Genomic DNA, 22,490 nt, shown 5'->3' on the forward strand with positions numbered 1-22,490 from the left:
ATGACAAAAGTACATCCAAGCCTCTCTCCCCTTACTCATTAACGACCGCCCACACCACACCACCCTCCTTATACTCGTACTCCCCAACCTTATCACTCACTTAATTTCTTGGTCTACCACTCCTTCCTCTCTCTGTCTCTGTCTCTGTCTCTCTCTCACACACACACACATCAACCCTCCCACACCACCTTCTCTCCTTTTTCCTTCTCCATCCTACTACCCTCACCTCGATCACCCTTCTTCCTCTCTACCCCCCTGCTTCCTTACCTTCCTCCCTCCCACTTTCTTCCCTCCATCTCTCTCTCCTTTTCTTTTCCCCTCGCACCCTCCCTACCCCTCACCACAATGAAAATCGGTCCTAATCAAGCCGAAACTGCAGCATTCCAACACTAAAAACAATTTCAGTAAGTGGGTGCAGTAACTTCGCTCTGTGTTTAAAAACAGAAGCACAACGAAAATACGAGTATATTTTTCTGTTATAGTTCTCTGGTGCAATAAAATCTCTCTCTCTCTCTCTCTCTCTCTCAGATTCACAAGTTCTCTAGGAAAGATACTTGAAACCTGGATTGAAGAACCCGTAGAGTTCTATGAGCTCTCTATCCAAACAAAATTACCTTGAGTATTTCTGTGCGATGGGTTTTGTATTTTATTATTTGACCCAGAGTTTGGTCTTTTTGTAGATTATTTTTCGTAGCTCAGTGACAGAAAACTATTAGGGCTGTACATCCATTCCATTGTTACAACTCAATATTATCAATAAGGAGATAGCAATTTTAGGCCAAGTTGAAGGGAAAGGAGTATAGTCAATTACCCTTTCCTTTCAAGTACGCTATTTGTGCTTAATTCTGGCTACCTAAGGACGATTTTATTTAGAAGAATCTCGACTGCAGGGAGTGGAACCAACCCCTATTAGCCACTTCACTACGATGACGATAATTCTGATACACTCTTGCTACCACCAGCCGATTTTATGACGCCCAGGAAGGCTCCCTCGTAGTGAAGGGGTCTTAGGCAGCTCGAAGTAAAGGAAATGCAAGCACCTCCATTAGACGCGATCTCCAGCAGCCCCTTTAGTATGATGACGTTTTTAACTTCTTACTGTGTCTCCATACGCTTTTATTCATCTTAACAATAACCTCCCTGACTTAGAGGTGTTAATTAGGAACATGGCCTGATGAAAATACTTAAGCTGACCTATCTATCTATCTATCTATCTATCTACATACATGTCTGACTATCTATCTATCAACCACTGTCAACTCACCCATCCTTAGTTTCGAGGTAGTGCGTGAGAGTATTGGTGACAGGATCCATGAGATAGAGGTTGCACCCGTCGGCATTCACAGCTGAGGAGATGCAGTGGCCCAGCTCCCATAGCACGTGAGGCTTGTTGGGCCGCGTGTGCAGTGAGGTGGTCAGTTCTTGTAGCATCTTGCGTTTGTCCGCGTGCACACAGAACTGCGGGTGGGAGAGTTGGGGGAGTCAGAGGTGTGGTATGGAAGAGTTGGGGGAGTCAGAGGTGTGGTATGGAAGAGTTGGGGGAGTCAGAGGTGTGGTATGGAAGAGTTGGGGGAGTTAGAGGTGTGGTATGGAAGAGTTGAGGGAGTTAGAGGTGTGGTATGGAGGAGTTGGGGGAGTTAGAGGTGTGGTATGGAAGAGCTGGGGGAGTTAGAAGTGTGGTATGGAAGAGTTGGGGGAGTTAGAGGTGTGGTATGGAAGAGTTGAGGGAGTTAGAGGTGTGGTATGGAGGAGTTGAGGGAGTTAGAGGTGTGGTATGGAAGAGTTGGGGGAGTTAGAGGTGTGGTATGGAAGAGTTGAGGGAGTTAGAGGTGTGGTATGGAGGAGTTGAGGGAGTTAGAGGTGTGGTATGGAAGAGTTGGGGGAGTTAGAGGTGTGGTATGGAAGAGTTGGGGGAGACAGAGGTGTGGTATGGAAGAGCTGGGGGAGTTAGAGGTGTGGTATGGAAGATGGTTTCACGTGTGGAACTGAGAAGGGATGGAAGATGGCTGGCAGGATAGACAGACTGAGATAAACAGATACAGACAGAGATCGAGACAGACAGACAGACAGATAAATTGATAGACAAACTGCAAAGTAGCTAATTAGATAGATGGATAGAGGGAGACAGATAGAGGGAGAAATATGGATAGACAGATGGACAGATAAATAGACAAGTGGACTGACACAAATATATACACAGACGGATATATATACAAAGACAGAGGTAACCACACAAACATACACAGCGAGACAGACAGACGGACACAGACGAATACAAACTGGGAGAGAGAGAGAGAGAGAGAGAGAGAGAGAGAGAGAGAGAGAGAGAGAGAGAGAGAGAGAATGATGATGGTTTGATAGTCAAAGGCACATGGCGTCGACTGAGAGCTAAAACTGGAAGAAAAAATCAATAACAAGTAAAATAATAACGAAGAGACAATCGTGCCACTGAACATACTGCATTAATAATATACCAAAATAAATAAAATAAAATGGGGTGACAAACTGAGCATAAAATGGTAATGGAGCTGGAGTTAACGATATTTCAAGTGTTTTTTTTAATATTACCAGAATAGAATAAAGCGTGTACAGTGGCTATAAAATCAAACAATAACAATACATATGCATCATGAGTATCTCAAGCAATGAAAAAAATCCCATATAAAAACAAGAAATCTGAATGTACTAACCTCAATACCATACAACAACAGCGCAAAAGTAATGATAGTCTATTTCCATCCACAAAAGTGCTTATCTATTTGTTTATCTATCTATTTGTCTATCAGTGTTTGTGTGTCCCGGTCAATCAATCAGTAAAACAATCTCTATTATCTATCTATCCATAAACATTCATCTCAATCAAGGCAGACATACATCGTCTCCATGTTTATCTATTTATATATCGTCTGCATGTTTATCTATCAATCCATATGTATCTTTATATCAGTCTGTTTCCATCAGTCCCTATCTATCTGTCTGTCTATGTTGATGATGTGCACTATACCGTATGAATCATGTTTTTTTCTGATGTATACCCCAGTGAGCATCGCGACGGAACATAACGAGCACAGCCGGGATGACCTTCACGCAAATTGCACCAACTACCATTATATAAACTATTTTTCGTACTCAACGCAAATTGAGGAAAAAGGAGTAGAGTCAAGAATTTGGGGGGGATGATGAGTGAAAGGAATAGTAATATTACTTTTTGCTGCTAATAATTCTACTTTGGTGTTTTGACTGATGATAGCTTCCCCATTTTCTTTTTATTTATTTATTTATTTATTTTTGCAGCAGATACCGTTTTCTGTGACTTTTTAAAGCTGCAGATACCTTTTTTGCGATTTTTAAAAGCTACAAATAATTATTCTATACAATTTTTACTCTAACTTGACCCAGATTTTCGTTCTTTACAGCTTATTTCATGCAGCTCAGTGGCAGAATAAGACAATACTATCTATCTACAGCCAGACGCCATAATCCCGTAATGGACGGCCGTTTGTCTTTGAGTTAGCTGTTATACGGGGAGAGGCACTAACCCTCTCCCAACCCATTCGCTGACACATAGGGAACACATGTGGGTTGGTTATATGGTTAACACCCAGCGCTGTCAATGGTTTCCTGGCTTACAGGAAACCATTAGGTTTGTCACTTTGTAAAGCCGTCTGAAATGGATAGAAGAGTAGTGGCAGAAAAGATGAGAAAAGCTGGAAGAGAGGAGGGCAGACAGAAAAAGAGCGATAAAGATGAAGAGGTACGCAAAACTACATCAAGTGAGCGGATGATGGTCGCCACCACCAGACAATGCTACGACCCTATATCCATTGTACAGCACTTATTCGTGATTAACCTCATATTATAGTGTTAACTTGCTATTACAATAATGAACATTGAAAGAGGGTAATTTTAAGCCAGGTTAGAGTAAACGGAGTATCTTTATATTGTTTTTCTGCTCATCATCGCTATCCTACTTTCGATATTCTAAAGTTGATAACGATTCCTTTACCTTTGTTACGATGTTGATGATGATGATGATGATGATGATGATGATGATTTTTATTATTATTGCTGATGACAGTTCTTTCGATTTTAAGATTTTTTTTTTATGCTGCCACTTCTTCTTTTCCTGAATTTTTAAACAGATGATAGTTGATGACTTTTTTTTTCTTTTTGTTGGTGGTAGTTATATCACTTGCGTGCTAAAAGGATGCCAGGTCAGTTTTGCAATATTTAGCTTTCTTGCATTTATTCTAATTATTTCAGCTGATATTAGTTTTCTCCCTTTCGTGGTTATTAAGCTGATGGTGGTGCCGCTTTGATGATTTTTCAGCTGGTGATGATGATGATGATGATGAACACGGTGGGCGGGAAATGATAAAATGGCTGACTTAACTGATGACGATGATGATGATGATGATGAAAAAAAAATAGGGTAATAAAACTAGTAACAAACTCACCTTCCATCTGGACAAGCTGGTCTTCCGGATAATTTTGCCTGTGAGGGAGATACGAGGGGCTTGTTAGTGGGTCTATAGAGGTGTGTGTGTGTGTGTGTGTGTGTGTGTGTGTGTGTGTGTGTGTGTGTGTGTGTGTGTGTGTGTGTGTGTGTGTGTGTGTGTGTGTGTGTGTGTGTGTGTGTGTGTGTGTGTGTGTGTGTGTGTGTGTGTGTGTGTGTGTGTGTGTGTGTGTGTGTGTGTTTTGTTACTATACTGAGCTTGTGTATATTGTGTGTCCGTATCAGAATCACGTAACACACAAGCACACACCAATCCCAAACATATTCCAGCACGGTACCGTACACAAAACCCACAGCAATTCATCACGATATAAGCGTTTGTGTGTAACTCCCTCCACAGCCGTCGTTGCTAGAACAGAACCAGTCAGTAACCAGTCCTAGCCTAAACATTTTATTGGCTGTGAGGAGGACGAGATCGGTTGAGTGGCCACTGGATGAGATAATAATGGTTCTAGGTACGACCCTAGACTTAAAACCTTCCTAGATGAGGGAAAAATAGATGTCTACCTAGATAGTGGTTCAGTTAAATGAGGGAGAAAACTAGAAAGAGGTTTAACAACAGATACACACTCTTCTTAGTTAAGGGCAGTTACTAGACAGAGATTTAATTACAGGCACAAATTATTCCTGACACCTGAAAATAAATGCAACAAATAAATACAAACAAATTATGATCTATGAATATACATGTACAGGCTTTCTAGACACAAACCTTTCTCGATGAGAGCAAAAGCTAGATACATAATTAATTATTAACACAAATCCTTTCTGTCCGAGGGCTTGCAACTAGATAAAGTGTAATTACAGTCACAGATCCTTCCAAACTGAGGGCAGGTTTTAATACAAATTCTTACTGAAGGAAGGCAGGTTAGATTACAGACACAAATCATTTTCTGCTGAAGGCAAAAACTAAATACACTACAGGTTTCATTCAAGATTGCCAACACTCCCATGGGAATGCAACATGGTCTCCACACAGCAGCAGTTCTGTGCGAATAAAGAAGGTACAAGAACATGGGATCCCCAAATTTGCGTGTTCATAAGATCAAACGTGTGACCTTATACATCCCTGTCATATGCCTAAAAAAGAATAGAAAAGAAAAAGTGGCCCAAGGAACAATTGCGCCAAGTTTAAGGTCAATCTGTGGAGAAATAAGGGAGAGGCAGCAAATTAGAAAAAGCATGAAAGAAAGAAGAAAGAAGAAGAAAGAACGAAAGAAACTGGAGGCATAAAGAAGGTCTCCACACCACGGTGAGGAGACCTAATTATAGACGCAAATTCTTCCTAATTAAGAGCAAAAACAACATACTTTTTTAACTGCGGACGCTATTTTTCTCCTTTTTTTAATCAGACTGCAAAAACGAAAAACAAATTTAATTAAAGACACTAATCCTTACCAGAAGATGGAAAAACACAGTAGACACAAGTTAAATGTAAGAGACAAACCCTGAGGTAAGAATTACGGCAGGTTTGACTATACACACAAAACCATGGTTATTGCAAAATGGAGATGCACGATTAATTATACAGGCAAAGTCTGAGGCAAATGAACACGGACTTACTTTCACTTATAATCACTAATTCTTTCTGAAGGCCAAATTACAGGTTTAATTATTTTGTTCTTGGTTGTGAGTAACAAGCATGTATAACAATACTAAAGACACATATCCAGGCTGAGAGCTGAAACTATGAACAAATTATACCTTTCATTGCTATGGACGCAAATGGCTTAAACCAGACAAATTTACTTAGGTGGAAAGATTTCGTGCATTACAAAGGTTAATCGAGAGAGTTTATAATCCATGTCTACCACAGCTCATGACTTAAATTATTCTTGCCATCTTTACACGATTCTAGACAGCAAAGAGGACTTTTTAACAGGAGAGGGTTAAATGTTGTCATCAACCTTTCTTAGGTAGTTTTAGGGTCGAAATCGCTTAGTGGTAGCCTGATGAAAATGAATTTCACGTCATGGGACTGAAGGGATTAATGCGTCCAGAGAAAGTGAAAGAGTTAAAGAGAGATCTTGGCAGAGGGATAATTTTAGGTGCAAGAGACACGAACCCTGGGAGCTGAAAATAGGTACAGGTATATTTAGGACACATCATGGGTAGGCCACACTGAGGTAAAAACAGGTAGGCCTACAGGTTGATCCTTGATTCTGAGGGCTAAAGATAGATACTAGATTATTAGAGAAAAAAAATCCTGGCTTAGGCCTAAATACTGGTAAAGGTTAAATATAGATACACATCCTGGTTAAGAAAGGGATATATTAATTATAGACCAAATCTGGATGAGAGACAAAATAAGGAAAATAGAGAGAGAGAGAGAGAGAGAGAGATACCCCTGCACACATCCGGGCTGAGAAAAGGAGAATTAATTATACAAAAAATTCTGGGCGAGCAAAAAGAGAGATAAATCAATATCTATAAACACATATCCTGCTTGAGAAAAGGATAAGTTAATTCGAGAACATTGTAAATGAGGGGTGAAACTAGGAAAAAATAACAAGACATCCGTTTTGAGAAAGGGGGAGATTAATTACGAAATACGTATGAAGAATATAACTAAGAAATATAATAAACATATCCTGGCTAAAGGCTTGAGGTTAGATAAAAATAAGCAGAGATTATATAAGCACTGAAAGCTGAAAATAGATACAGACTGATAACGTACATATACCATCCCTTTTTTTAAATATGTAGTTTAATTCAGCCATCAGGCAGATTTGTTACTGGGGGCTAAAATGCTAGCTGCAAGCGATGTGGAGGTGCAAGGAAGGTCAGTAGCTCTCTGTATGGCCTCGATACTGGGATTACCAACGCTGTGATGAGTGTGCAGTGTAGATGATGTTTATTACGTTATACGGTGCTGTTCATTAACTACACGGTGCTCTTGACTTACTATGTGGCATTATTTAGTAACTATGTGGTGCTGTTCGGTGACTTATACAGTGCTGATAAATTATACGGTATTGCCTGGTGATTATGTGGTGCTGTTCGGTGACATAGGGTGATGATAAATCATACAGCATTGCCTGGTGATTATGTGGTGCTGTTTGGTGACTTATACGTGCTGATGATTACTTATACGGCATTGTTTGGTGATTATACGGTGCTGTTCACTGACCATTACTTATATGGTGCTGTTCACGGATGTTACGGCACTCTATCATACTGTAGCGGTGTTTAATACGTGGTAGTGTTTGTAGCAGTAGCATGTGTGTAACGTTGGTTAACATTCTCACATACGATGGTGATGTCGTGGCTGCAGACAGCGAGTGGAAACGAGGAAAGGGGAATTGAGGAGAGGTGAAGAAAGGGGAACTGAGGGAAGTGAAGAAAAGGGAGTTGAGGAAGGTGAAGTGAGGGGGGGGAAGAGAGGGATAGTGAGGCAAGGTAGCATAAAGGAAAGAGAATGAAAGACTGTTGAGGTGAGGAGAAGTGTGAGAAGGGAAGGTGAGGTGAACGAAAGGGAAGTGAGGGAAGATGATGTGAGGTGAAGGAAAATAAAAAGCCGAAACTGCTCGAGTGCTTCACGTGCAAAACTGCTCTAAAAGCATCGTAATGAACTGCGAACATCGAGTCCAGGCACAATACCAACTAGAGCGCTAAATCACCAAACTTCGGTCTTTCTCAGCTTTAACCATCCTAGAAACGACAATAAAAACGAGCAGAATTAAAGAAGAGCCTCTCGTGTCATCATACCATAAGCTTGACCCTGCGGGGAAAACATGGGTGCGTGGGTCGGTATGTGGGCAACTGTGGGGTCAAGGTCACAGCAGGAGTCTTGGAGAGGGGATGGGGTGCTCCGATTTTGACATCGTTAATAACTTCTGCAAGGTTTGGAGGGAAGCCTTACCAACAGCGTGGCGAGATCCTATATCAATCGTATCCAGGATGTGGAATTCTTGTCAAAAAAATCAAATCCATCTGGCCCATCTGAAAACAAACATGCTCACCCCTCAAAAACAACGACTGCTTATCCCTTTATAGATTGTAATTATCTGTCCCTTTAAAAACACAAGACTTCTTGCCCTTTAAAAAAGCAGACTACTTGCCCCTCACAAACAGAGAATGACTTGGTAATAACAGTGTTACAAATGCCAATGTGTCCTGCTAATCCCTTGACCTTACACCGCAACCTAGGAGGGAATATGTGTGCCGCTGTGTATATTTGTGCCGCTGTCAATACAAGTGCCGCTGTATATACAAGTGCCGCGGTGTATATAAGTGCCTCTATGTACTGTATATAAGTGCCTCTATGTTTATAAGTGCCTCTGTGTATATAAGTGCCACTCTGCACATAAATGCCGCTGTGTATGAAAGTGCCGCAATGTAGAGAGACCACTTACTTGAGGCCTTGTCAATTGACGGGGTAGGGGTGGTGGAAGTGGCTGCATCGGTTGTATCGGTAGGGGTTGGAGTAGAAGCCTTAGCAGGGTTGAAGGTAGTGGGAGAGGAGTTCTCTTTAAAGCCAGAGACTCTTTGTTAGTATTCGAGAGTTAAACTGCGATGACGAGCCGGGACTTGCTTCATAATAATGGGGATAATCATTAAAAAACACAATGTCAAACTGTTTCCAACAATGTTTATTACGGAATTGTTGTAACACCTAGTCATTGTGTACTTGTAGGTATGAAAGTGACTGAGTTCTGATACGTATTACTGAACAAGCAAAAGTTTTCTCCTAATATATAACGCTGAAATAATTTAAGGCTTCTCCAAATATATAACGTACTAATAGGTCAATGGTTTCTCTTAAGATCCGAGAGTCCCACTTTTTACAATTCACAAGTTTCACCCATTAGAGAGACCCACTGTTATTTGGATCGATGAGGAAGTCGGAATTTGCGTGCTAGGAATGTAGTTTCGGTTCTTCCTAATTTGAGGTTGAGTGTGGCGTTACAAGGTGTCGACTAATAAGAAAGGAAAAGCCTGGTGAAATAAGGAATAAGAAATAGCACTGAAAGAGAAAAAGAAGCAGGCGATCTCGCAGTTTCATGTCCCCTCTATCTCACCCCAACCCATCACAAAACGAAGTCAGATATCTCGTTTGACAGTGACAGAGATGTGAGGGCCCCAGTTTTCAAGCCACAAAACTTTCAGCCAATAAAAGAGACTCGCTGTTTGCTCGGTTTGATGTGGGAGTCGAAATTTGCGAGCAGAGTCTACAGTTACGGCATTTCCACGTTTGTTTGCAGCTGTGTGTGGCGTTACATGGGAGTCGACTAGGAAGACAAGAATAGCGTGGTGAAATGTGGAGGTAGAAAGTGAAAGTGGCAGAGAGAGAGAGGAGGTGAATCTCTCGACTTCCTGCTCTCACATCCTCACAATCGCAGTCCCTCCACTAAATTAGACAGGAGACAGGGGCCTCGCTTGACACTGACAGGACTGAAGGAGTGGGAGTCCCAGTTTTCAAACTCCACAGCTTTCATCCAATAACAAGATTCGCTGCTATTCCGATCGATGAGCGGAGCAGAATTTGCGAGAACGGTATGCAGAGTTGTTTCCAGGTTTATTTGAAGTTGGTTTGGGGTTGAAAGGGTGTCTGCAGGGAAGAAGGAACTGCACGGTAGGATTTTGGGGTCAGAAGGAGCAATGTATGAGAAGAAAGTGCATCTCTCAGTCTCCTGCATGCATCTTCGCAGTATCGCCATCCCACCAATACAATAGAAGGCAGACTGAAATCTCACTTGGGACTTACGAATCTGCAAATGTGACAGTTCCAGTTTTCAAGCGTTGCAACTTTACGCCAATAAAAGACACACTGACACAAGGGAGGTAATTTCTGAGTACCTCCCAAGTTTGTCTGAAGTTGCGTGTCGCACAGTTGCGTGTCCACTGTGCAAAAGGAACTGCATGACAGGATATGGAGTCCGAAAGAACAGTGAAACAGAACAGGAAAAAGCAGGATACAGAGATAAAAAGCCAGGTAGGAGAAAAAAAAAGGAGTGAATCTATCCTTCCCACACCAAATAATACGTCCCCGTGACCCGTCCCACCGTAAGACTGGAAAGAAGACAGTAATCTCGCCTGAAACGGACAGGTCTTGAGATATGAGAGACCCTGTTTTCAAACCTCATAATTTTCAATCAATAAACATTCGCTGAAACTCGGATCGCTGAAGAGGTCGAAATCTGAGAGCAGGGAATTATATGATAATTCTGCATTAGTCTGAGGCTGTGTGGCACTGCAAGAGTGTCCATTAATATTAGAAAAAAAGCATGATGGGGTAAGGAGGCTAAAAAAAACAGTGGAAGGGAAAAGAAAAAGTGTACCTCGCTTATTCACCCCCCAATCTCACTCCGACCACCACTACATCAGACGGAAGATAGGAATATCGATTAGTAATGAAGTGACAGCCTACTCCAGCCGTCATTTCCCTCTTCCTCCCTTCTTGTCTTACCCTTCCGGTTGTCAAGTTCCAATAAATAAAACTAACCTTTCCTCGGATCGGAGAGAGAGTTAGGAACTGAGTGCAGAGAAGATAATGGCTTTGTCTATGTTTGTTTAAAACTGTCTGGTAATGCAAGATGTTGACAAGACAAGGGAGAAACGAACAGCATGGTGGAATATTGACGCAGAAAGAGCAGTGGAGGTACATGATATGTAGTGTATCTCCGCTCCATGTGCCCTCCATCTCACCCCCGACCCATCACGCTACACAGACAGGGATCTGACTTGGTAGTGACAGGAATAAAGAAGTGTGAGTCCCAACTTTCAAGCCTCGCAACTCGGAGCCGATAAAAGAGATTCGCTGACATTTGGATCGATGAGGAAGTCAGAATCTGCGAGCAGGGAGTGTAAAGTTACGGCATTTCCAAGTTTGCCTAAAGTGTTTGAGGCGTTAAAGGGGTATCGTCGAGATGAGAAAGAGAGGAACAGCACGTGAAATATGAGATTGAAAAGAGCATTGAAAAAAGAAAATAAAGGAAAATGCACCTCTCAGTTCCATGTATCCTTCAATTAACTCCAACCCACCACCACACCGGACAAAGGACAGTAAACTCATCTTCTACTGACTGACCAGGAGATGTGAGTTTCCTTCCCCTTCCCCAAGACCCCCAACCCATCCGTTTTTCACAACTTTGAGCCAATAAAGTAAACTCGTTGCTCGGGCCGATAAGACTTTGCAAGCAGGGAGCGTAGTTACTTCAGAGATTGCCTACACCCTGCACTACATGACATCCTTCCACAGCTGGATGAAATGGCGTGGTAAGAATGCAGTAAAAAAGAGGACATTGTACTGAAGGAAATACTGAAGGTTGAACGAAGATGATAGTCAGTAGCTGGATAATACAGAACGAACTTATCTGAACTGAGGGCTTATTTTTTTCACTTACACAATATCGTTGCACTAATGTACTGTATTATGGGAGGTAACTATTTTTACCAAGGGATATTTCTGGCAGTTAAACCACAGAGGGAAAACACACACACACACACACACACACACACACACACACACACACACACACACACACACAGTTTTTTTTTTTTTTACCACGAAAGGGCACTAGGGCTGCAGTGCGTGTGGACAGTGAATGAATGAGTTCTTTGATCTGAATGTAGGATTGATACAGAGGTGTGTCATGTTTCCGTGGCTGTTCAGTTTGTATATCGATGGAGCTATAATAGAGATACAGGTAGGGTATAGATGATGGAGTGTCTCTAATGGGAGAGGGTAGTGTGTGTGTGTGTGTGTGTGTGTGTGTGTGTGTGTGTGTGTGTGTGTGTGTGTGTGTGTGTGTGTGTGTGTGTGTGTGTGTGTGTGTGTGTGTGTGTGTGTGTGTGTGTGTGTGTGTGTGTAAAATTACTGTACTGTTGTTTTCTTATGATACTGTATTGTTATGTGTGGATAAATGTGAGCTGCAAGGCTTGGTGAATGTGTTCGGGGTGTATGTATGAAACTGAATCTAAAAGAGAATTGTAGATAAGAGTAAAGTTATGTCCTTTGTGAGAAATGAGGTTAAAGTATGCACAGAGAGAAATAAGGTCACAACACGCACAGTGAGACTGGATGGTGAGGAAATGGAGAACATGAGTGCATTCAAGTACAAAGGTAGTGTGATGAGTATGGATGGAAGCAGAGAGGAGGAAGTGCATGAAAGGATACTGCAGGGTAGAAAGGCTGCTGGTTCACTGAAAGGAGTAATAAAGAATAGGGAAGCAAAACAGAAAAAGTTGCTGTATGACAGTATTCAGATCCCCACTCCAACATATGGAAATGAAGCTTGGACCCAGCTGAAAGGACGGTGAGTGAGAACAGTGAAAATTAGTTATTTCAGAGGCGCATGTAATGTCATATGGAGAGACAGACAGACATATGAGGATGTAAAGAGCGTTGTGGTGCTGATGTCGATGTGATTAAAAGTTTAAGAGAAATAATTAAGATGGTCAGGTCATGTGGGGAGGACAGAGGATGAGAGACTGACTAGAAGAGTGTATGTGAATGAGGTGAACGTGGAGATGGGGAGGGGGAGACCAAAGATGAGATCGAGGTATGGAATGGAGAGATACATGAGGGAGAGATTTGTGAGTTGGAGGATGGGCAGCCAAATGGCACAGGACAGAGCGACGTGGACACTCTCTCTCTCTCTCTCTCTCTTTCCAACAATCCAACTGACCTAGTGGCCACGAACGTTTCTCTCTCTCTGTCTGTCTGTCTCTCTCTCTTCAGTCTAACTGACCTAGTGGTCACGGACGTTTATGACCTCTCGTGACCTGTCGCCACACTCACTCACACACACACACACACACACACACACACACACACACACACACACACACACACACACACTCTCTCTCTCTCTCTCTCTCTAACAATCTAACTGACCTAGTGGTCACGGGCGTTTATGACCTCTCGTGACCTGTCGCCACTTTCTCTCTCTCTCTCTCTCTCTCTCTCTCTCTCTCTCTCTCTCTCTCTCTCTCTCTCTCTCACACTAACACACACACACGCTCCCTCCCTCCCTCTCTCTCTCTCTCTCTCTCTCTCTCTCTCTCTCTCTCTCTCTCTCTCTCTCTCTCTCTCTCTTCTCTCTCTCTCTCTCTCTCTCTCAACCTAACTGACCTAGTGGCGACGGACGTTCATGACCTCTCGTGACCTGTTGTCCCCCCCTTCCACACACACACACACACACACACACACACACACACACACTCCCTCCCTCTTCCACTGAATTATTGAGTGAGTGTAGTGTTTCCTCTCTCTCTCTCTCTCTCTCTCTCTCTCTCTCTCTCTCTCTCTCTGTAGTCAACATTCAATAACACTCCATATCACAACACACCGTAACCACACACTCTCTTCTCCTCTTCCCTCCCTTCCCTTCTCCGCTTTTCCCTCTTCTCCTCTTCCTTCCCCTCCCTTATTTTTCTCCTAGTCTTTCCTCTCTCCTTTACTTCCCTTCTCTTCCCCCCTCATCCTCACGCCTCCCCTCCCTTTTCTATCTTCCTCTCCCTCCTGTCTTCTCCTTTTTCTCCTTCACACTCACCTTCTCGTCCCCTCTCTTTTTTCCCTTTCCTCCTATCTTCTTCCTCTTCCTTCCTCTCTTCCCTCCTCTCTCCTCTTCTCCTACTATCCTACCCTCCTATCCCTATTTCTTATCCCCTCCTCTCTTCTCCTTATGTTCCCCTTCGTTCGCCTCCCCTTTCACTCTTCCCTCCCCTCCCCTCCCCTGTTTTCCTCATTTCGTCTCTTCTCTATCACCTCTTTCTTCCTCTCTTCTCCTCTCTCTCCTCTTACGTTCGTCCTTCCCTTCTCCTTTTCCTCTTTTCTCCCCTCCCTTCCCTTCTTCCCTTTTCTCCTCTCTCCTCTACTACCTTCCTTCCTTTCCTTTCCCTAACCCCTTCTCCCTCCTCTATTCTCCCTTTTCTCCTCTATGCTCGTCTTTCTTCCCCTCTCCTTTTCCCCTCTCCTCTTCCCCTCTCCTCACTTCCTCTCCTTTCTCTTTTCCTCCCCCCCTCTTCCCCTACCTTCCCTCCCCTCCCTTTCCTATCCCTCCCCTCTTCTCCTTATGTTCCCCTTCCTTCTTCTCTACCTTTTCTCTTCCCTCCCTTCCCCTCTCCCTTTTCTCTTCCCTCCCTTTCCCTCTCCCCTTTTTCCCCTACCTCGCCTCCCCAGTTCCACGACACAAACAACAGCCTAAAACAGCGATCCCGTTAGAAAAAAAAAAAATCTCAAAACCCCACAAAGGCTTGATTTTCGCCTCTACGTCCTCGGTGCAAAAGGGCCAGAATCGTTTATCGAGAAAGTCAAAGGAACGGGCAAGTTTGTTTTCCCCGCCTCCCAGCTTATTTCGCCTCGTCTTGTTATTTGGAGTTGGCGCCGTTGGGGTTCGGATGGAGGGCTGGGCGGAGTGGAGTGGGCGCAGAGGGAGAGGAGTAACTAAAAGAATTGAATTAGAGGGTGGGTAGGCTGGTGAAGGGAGAGGATGGGTTAGAGTTCGATGCAGAGGATGAGTTAGTTACACAGGATGAGTTAGTGGTCAGAGGGAAGGGTACAAGGCTGAGAGAGGGACTTGAGATGCGGGGATGCTAGATGGTTAGGCAGATGGATGGTGGTGTCAAAAGTTGGTGTCAGAAGGATGGGGTGTCAAGATGTGGGGAAATGTTAGGGGGAGTGGTGGGGAGGGGCAGCGGGGGAGGGGCAGTATGAGGGATGGTCTGGAGATGGGGGATTGTTTGGCAGATGGACGGTGATGTTAAAAGTTTTATAGTGTCAGCGGGACGGGCTGTCAGGGTGAGGAGAATATTAGAGGGACTGGTGAGGCGGAGAAGAGGGAAGAGTTAGTCAGAGGGATGGTGGTATAACACGGAATGTGTGTCAAATTTCGGGATGGGGACGAGAAGGGGACGACAGCTTAAAACGAAACGAAAATTTGTGAGAAAAAAAATAATGACGGGAACACGTGTCAGGGGAGGCCAGTGATTATAGGTCATGACATTTTCCTCCTGTACCTTCTTCCCTTCATACCGTCCTGGAGAAGCCTACTGGGTACTGAAAATTAAAGGCAATGTTAAAAAAGATCGTAGCTAACCTTTTCGCTATGACGTTCTCTCCTGGTCAGAAGAAAATCGGCTAGCAGTAGTTTGAGTGAAAAAAGGACACTATCGTACTGAATGGGATCAACACTTCAGTCCGAACCCGTGTTATCTATTTCTCTAAAGCTAACGCCAGATGATTTTATTCAGCTCAAGAGAATAGCCTTCTGATTAAAGGAGTTAAGAAGTAAATGCAAAGTACAGGAAAAAGTACTGAAAACTCTCATAATCTAACTATTAATGACGCATATCGGGTATTCCTCAAAATCTTATACGTCTAACTTCGAAACTGCTTCAAATCCTCCACCGTGGATAATTTGCTTCATTCTCATGACCTCTTATGCACAAAACGTCCCTCACCACACACACACACACACACACACACACAGACCATCTCTCATACACAAGGAGGCCTACTTATTCATTTCCATCGCTCTCTCAGATCCACCATCCATAGTGACTCCACCGACCCCCTTCTACCCTTTGCTTACTCCCCTACACACCCACCTTGAACTAAGTTACCCACCATGCACTAACACCAACAGTTCACACACACACACACACACACACACACACACACACACACACACACACACACACACACACACACACCTAAAACAAACACTCCGCGCCCATCCGGTCACCCTTCACGCACTCATCCCCACCAGGCACTCAACAAGCGGTCACCCTTCCAGCACTAGGACCCACCGTTCGTGCCGTTCTCCAACGCCTTCTGCTTGTCCCTCTGCGTGCGTCGTATCATCCACCGCTCCAGGGTCTCAATGTCAACTTGCTCCATCAGCCACGCCTCCAGGAAGTCCGGATTGGCCCGAAGGTACTGACCCACCGCCTCGCCCGTCATCTCTTCGGCTGCGGGAGAGAAAAAAGATTATATTAAACACTATACCCTTCTCTTTTACATTAATTTGGTCCCGATGTTTGTCCTTTCCCGGCTTCTTTCATTAAGCGAGTGGGAGAAAATGCTTCGGCTTTACATCCTTTCCATAGCACTTCCTCGTGACTTGCATCATGTTCTAGAGTTACTACAAGATAAAGAGATAGTAACCTAAGGCCAAATTATAATAAAAATCAGTATGGTACTCTTACTATCCCACAGGAGCAAGGAGAAAAATACTAAACACTATTCTTATCTCAATGGAACAAGGAAAAAAATTATTAACTTTCCCAAGATAGAAAGGAAAAAGTATGAAAAACTACTCTTATTTTCCCACGAGAGTAAAGTGAAAAATGATTAAGCACCATTAATCTTATACCATGGGAGTATTATCATCTGCATGCTCGGTGAAATGGGACACATACTCACCTGTCACACTAAGTGCTGTATTTTTAATGTTACCTTCCTAATTATGCACTGCTAAACCCGGTTATCTAATTGCAATACAATGGCTTATGTACAGATAAACAAATGTGCGTAACCTGCCATCGTACCCACATAGTGTTGCTGAAACAAGTCGACTACTCACTTTATTTTTGCTGCGAGGTCTCACAATGAATCTACAACCCCTACACATCTACATTCAGGACGTGACAGTATCATGAATAAATTAACTCTTTTAAATCGGTGACTTATTTTCTGTTCTCCCTGCTCCCTCCATACTTTTTACCCCCCAGCTAAGAGGGATTTTTCAAACTGGAGGAACTGGGTACGTTCTTCATTAACGCCTTCACTACCAGGCTGTTCTGATTAAACAGTCTTGTAAGCTACCGGCAATAACAGAACTGAAAAGACGTCATGGGACTGAAGGGGCAAACAACGACGTAAATTTGGTAAATGATGTAACCAAATACAAAAATTGGTATGGAAGACAGGAACGCGAAATACAACACGCTTCTGCCTATAAAATTTACTCCTGATAATAATGATTTAAAAAAAAAAAAAAAAAAAACATACACGAGAAGCACTGATAACGCTAACGCCTGGCTCCGTCTTTGTCAAAAGCCTGAGCGTTATCAGTCACTTCAGGATGCTGGTGGTTATTTTTAGAAGCGTTAGTAAATACGGCCAACAACACTGTGTAGTTATTCTCGCTCTGCATCACGATCTCAGCAACAGGGCCATGACTCAGACAACACCGTATTTTAGCATTCATTTCACTGTTAAAAAAAGGACTATGAAATTTGAAACACCATACTGTATAATTAGTTTCGCTGTATTTTCTAATCTAAAGGACCATAAACTTTGAAACGACACACTGTATTGTTAAATCTTCTTAGCTCCAGGACCAAGAACTTTGAAACTCTGTACACTATCATTCGTTTCGCTTCATTTTCCCGACCACAAGACGATGGATTTTGGAACACCTTATTCATTCGTCTGTTTTGCTATATATTTTCTCACAAAGGACTAAGAATTTTGAAACACCGTCTTGCTTTATGAGTTTTACTGTACTCTATATTCTAAATTACAGGGCTAAGAATCCCGACACGCAGTAAACTTCTCGCCATCTGCGGATATAATGACATTTGGAAAGAAGTGGTTTTGTGAATGTTTTCATTTTGCTGGTGCATTTTTGTACCTCTCTCTCTCTCTCTCTCTCTCATCAAACTCAAGATTTACGCAGTCACCCTGCCCACTGTTCAGCATGTTCTACTTTTCTGCATCAGTGAGAAAGAGTGGACTAGAGTTCTCTCATCTTAATCTGGCCCGTTTTTTCATCCTTTGCATCTGGCCTAATTTCAAAAAATACAGCTGCTGAAAAAGACAATGATAAGTCTCTATATCCTTTTCCACCCTATTTCTCCCTGACTAGCATCATATTCTGTCGTTAATCTACTGCCAAAACAGCATGCAAGATGGAAAGATGGCAATGCTAATCCAAAGTAAAGGAGTGCAAAAAACAGATCCTACCTCTACACTTAACTAACTCGAAGACGCATTTTCCATTCTACTCATGGTACCATGAGACGATTTTACTCCAGAGGGATATCTGCAAGGGGTTAGTGAAGGCTGTAACTAACCCCCCCATTTCCGCTAGTTCATCCTCAGGTAAAACAAATGGTCTGGAGGTAAGAAAATAAGAAACTCGTCAGCGTGCTAAGGGGGTTAACACCGAAGCTTTTTCTGTAACATTAATACTGCTAAGGATGTAGGATGATCTGCAGTTTAAATGATCTGAACTCTTGTCGCGTCATATGGTGTCCTCCTATGCCGGAAAAAGGTAGTAATATGGGGCTGCCTGTTAACCAGTTTCTTCCTCTTTCCAGACGATTATATTCAGCTTATAAGGAGGTTTTTCGAGCTGGACAGGTGAGACAGTCTTCATAAACATTATTCACTAGTAAAAAATATTCCCAAGATAAAATCGTTTGTTGGCGGCAAGAATATAAGAAAAAACACGGCATCTTACAGCATGGGCTGTACGCCAACTGGCATTATTAGCGATATGATTTCTTCGCCAAAACCAGGGATTCCCAATTTTATTATTACTTCACAGTTAATAAGTTTACTGTTTTCATTAACCCGGTATTGAAGAGGGACGCCTTCACGTGGTGGCACCGATATAACTGAACAACTCCTCTGCCCAGTTATGCCCACGTCCCTGATCTCCCTTCCTTCATTCAGAAAGGATGATGGTGGACTGCAGGATGAGGGCAACTTCAGACTGCAGTCTACCAGGTTAACGCTTCAGATGAGCCTGGGGTGAAAATTCCTCCTCCAACAACAACAACAACTACTACTACTACTACTACTACTACTATTACTAACCGATTCATTGCAAGTTTTTCCCAAAGTTGAATATGATCGTCTCGCGGTAGCAGGAGGAAAATGAAATAGGCGTCATCGTAGTGAAGGTGTTAATGGAGATGACCCTTTTCTACCACTCGTCCCCCTTGTGTTGAATAATATTGTCCGTCAGTAGCAAGAACAAAACATGACAGGTGACACCGTAATGAAACCGAGAGAGAAGCTAAAGTTGCAAGGCCAGATAAAAGGTAACTTTGAGAGGAAGGCGGAAATTACTGGGGCTCTTAATGGCAGAAGCCTGCACACACACACACACACACACACACACACACACACAGGGGAGGGAGAGGGTGTGCAACGACTGGAAATATAAAAGCTTCAAGACAGAAAGAAGCTCGGAGACAAAAGCAAAAATAAAACAGCCTGGAGAGTAAAATTTTAGAGAGAGAAAGCTGCCTGAAGACACAAAAATGCATAACGACTGTGAGACTCTCCAAAACACACGGCGAAATGACTACAAATCCGGTTCCAAATACCGTAATTCATTTGTTCCTTTACTATGATAACAGTGTTGGTTAATTCTTTCTACTCTCAGACCAATTTATTCCGCTCCTGGCACATTTGTAGGATTGGAGCTGTTACATATATCCTTCACCATATCTGTACTATTAGAAGCTCTTCCTAATCTGAATAAAATCGTCTGGAGGTAGCAAGAACAAAGTACAAAAGACGTCATTGCAGTGAGGGATTTAAGCGGCACCAACAACTCATGTCCTCCAGGTGGGAACAAGGCAACACAACACACCTGTAGCTTAATTAGTTTACCTGGGCGCAGGCAACAGGTGGACTGGGGATGTTCCTACTTGGGGGAGGGGGAGGTTTCCTGGGGGTTTTAGGGGGAGGAGGGGAGGAGAAAAATAAGCGGAGGGGAGAGATAGGGGAAAGGGGTGAGGAAGTGGTACTGGGGGTTAGAAAAAGTTTAGAGACAGAAGGGAAGATGTGGGGGAGGAGAATCGGGGAGGAGGTAAGGAGAGAATGGAGGGAAGGAGTAAGAATATGGAGAACAGGAGGAGACACAGGATGGCAAAATGGAAAAGAAAGAGAAGATGAGGGAAGAGAGGACGATGATGGAAGCTTAATAAATTATCAGGTGGCAAGAAAGAAACAAAAGATGTACCCGGACTGAAGGGGTTAAGGTAGGAATTCACTTCAAGGACCTCCAGAGAACACAACATACCTGAAGCTTAATTAGTTTACCTGTGGCGTCAGCAACAGGTGCCTTGGGGATGTTCCTACCTGTCGGGAGGAGGGGGGGAACTCCGACCAGAGGAGAGGAAGGAAAGAAGGGGAAGGCAGAAAGGAAAGAGGAAGGGGAGGGAACGGGGTGGAAATCTAAACAGAATAAAATCGTCAGCGATAACAAGATAAATAATAATAATAATAACTTCGTTGCACTGAAGGCCTAACCTGTCGTCCCTGGGGGCCCTGATTTGCTGAGTTATTCTTGGGGCTGATGATTAGCCCCAGGGGAGGTGATTAATGCTGGGGGGAGCCGAGTTTCTTAAAGGCTCATCACTCACGGAAAATCGATGTCTTACGCCGATTACACTCTCGTCAGATTTCGCTTCAGATTTTTTGCACTATCGAATTTTATTTATTTATATACTTTATTCACTCTCATCTTAAATGTCGGGACCAACTGCCTAGCCCCGGGCTCTTACGCTCCTCATGGGGGCATTGTAGTATTGGATGATTGATGGATGGATGGATTTACTTTATCTATGATACTTCATCCAGCCTCATTTAACATCCAACCCTAATTCATCATTACTGTATATAATGACGACAACAACAACGACAACGATGACGACAACGACAACAACGACAACGACAATGATAACGACGACGACGACGATGATGATTACTAGACCCCGATATACCTGAAGACGGAAAACCATCACTCAGGTCCAATTTCATTGAAGTCAATCAGAACATGGAAGTGAGAAGCAGCCTAAGATGATGGTGGTGGTGGTGGTGGTGGTGGTGATGGTGGTGGTGGTGGTGGTGGTGGTATGACACTTCTCACAACTACCAGACAATCCGAAACCTGTACAACAAAAAACAACATTCTCGGTTCAGTTTCTTCACTCTTATGAGTAACTACAATACTTAAATAGTATGTAAACGCTACGTGCCTTTATTTATTACGTCTGATCTGCATTTGCTCGCCAGACACACACTTGGAGTATCAATGAGGTACACAGACAAAAGTAGACAGAAAGACACAGAAACATGCATAACATATGCATACGTACATACATGCATAATATACATATAAATACATACATACAGACAGACAGACAGACAGACACAGACAGGCAGACGACCCTTCGAATACCAAACTTGATAAGCATAAACCAATAAGAGTCTGTCTTTACATCTACTTGTTCCCCTTCACCGCTTCCTGTGGCAACTGGTGTTAAAAAAAAAAATGATTAAATAAATAAAATAACTCAGTATCGACTCCATCCTCCCCCGACACATTGTTGCCATGAGTTTTTAAAATCATAACTTCAAGCACTTTTCTCTGAACAACAACCCCATCCTCCCACGACAAACACAAACCCTCCTTCACATAACCCTCCACGTCCAACAACCCCATCCTCCCACGACACACACAAACCCTCCTTCACATACCCCTCCAGGCACAACAATCCCATCCTCCCACGACACACACAAACCCTCTTTCACATACCCCTCCACGTCCAACAATCCCATCCTCCCACGACACACACAAACCCTCTTTCACATACCCCTCCAGGCACAACAATCCCATCCTCCCACGACACACACAAACCCTCCTTCACATACCCCTCCACGTCCAACAATCCCATCCTCCCACGACACACACAAACCCTCTTTCACATACCCCTCCAGGCACAACAATCCCATCCTCCCACGACACACACACACCCTCCTTCACATACTCCATCTTCTTTCACCATGGTTCTCGATCTCCCTCTGATTTTTTTATTTTCATGGCTGGGGTGTCTTCTGTCTTGACTTCCACGAGGCCGGACCCAGCCGAGCAATTATTCTGTTTTTGACGGCAGCTACAGACGAGGTGGTGGGGGAGACAGAGGGAGGGTCACGGGGCTTTGACTGGAGCAGATGAGAAGAGTGGGAAGAGGGGAAGAAGGAATGGAAGAGGAATGGAATGGA

General features: G+C 43.3%; 1 protein-coding gene across 1 annotated transcript in view; it reads right to left on the minus strand.

Annotated features, from left to right (window-relative positions):
• The window catches only part of LOC145404646 (putative 3',5'-cyclic phosphodiesterase pde-5), a 207,739-nt gene that overhangs the window by 61,197 nt on the left and 124,052 nt on the right, over positions 1-22,490 (minus strand). The window contains exons 3-6 of the mRNA XM_080276170.1: positions 16,271-16,432; positions 4,458-4,495; positions 1,265-1,458; positions 184-196 (exon numbers count right to left, since the gene is read on the minus strand). Coding sequence (XP_080132296.1) covers positions 184-196; positions 1,265-1,458; positions 4,458-4,495; positions 16,271-16,432 — 407 coding nt within the window. The remainder of the gene's footprint in view (positions 1-183; positions 197-1,264; positions 1,459-4,457; positions 4,496-16,270; positions 16,433-22,490) is intronic.

This window comes from Coenobita brevimanus, chromosome 64, assembly GCF_032717465.1.
Source record: "Coenobita brevimanus isolate Jiangsu-jjx chromosome 64, ASM3271746v2, whole genome shotgun sequence".
Taxonomy (NCBI): Eukaryota; Metazoa; Arthropoda; class Malacostraca; order Decapoda; family Coenobitidae; genus Coenobita; species Coenobita brevimanus.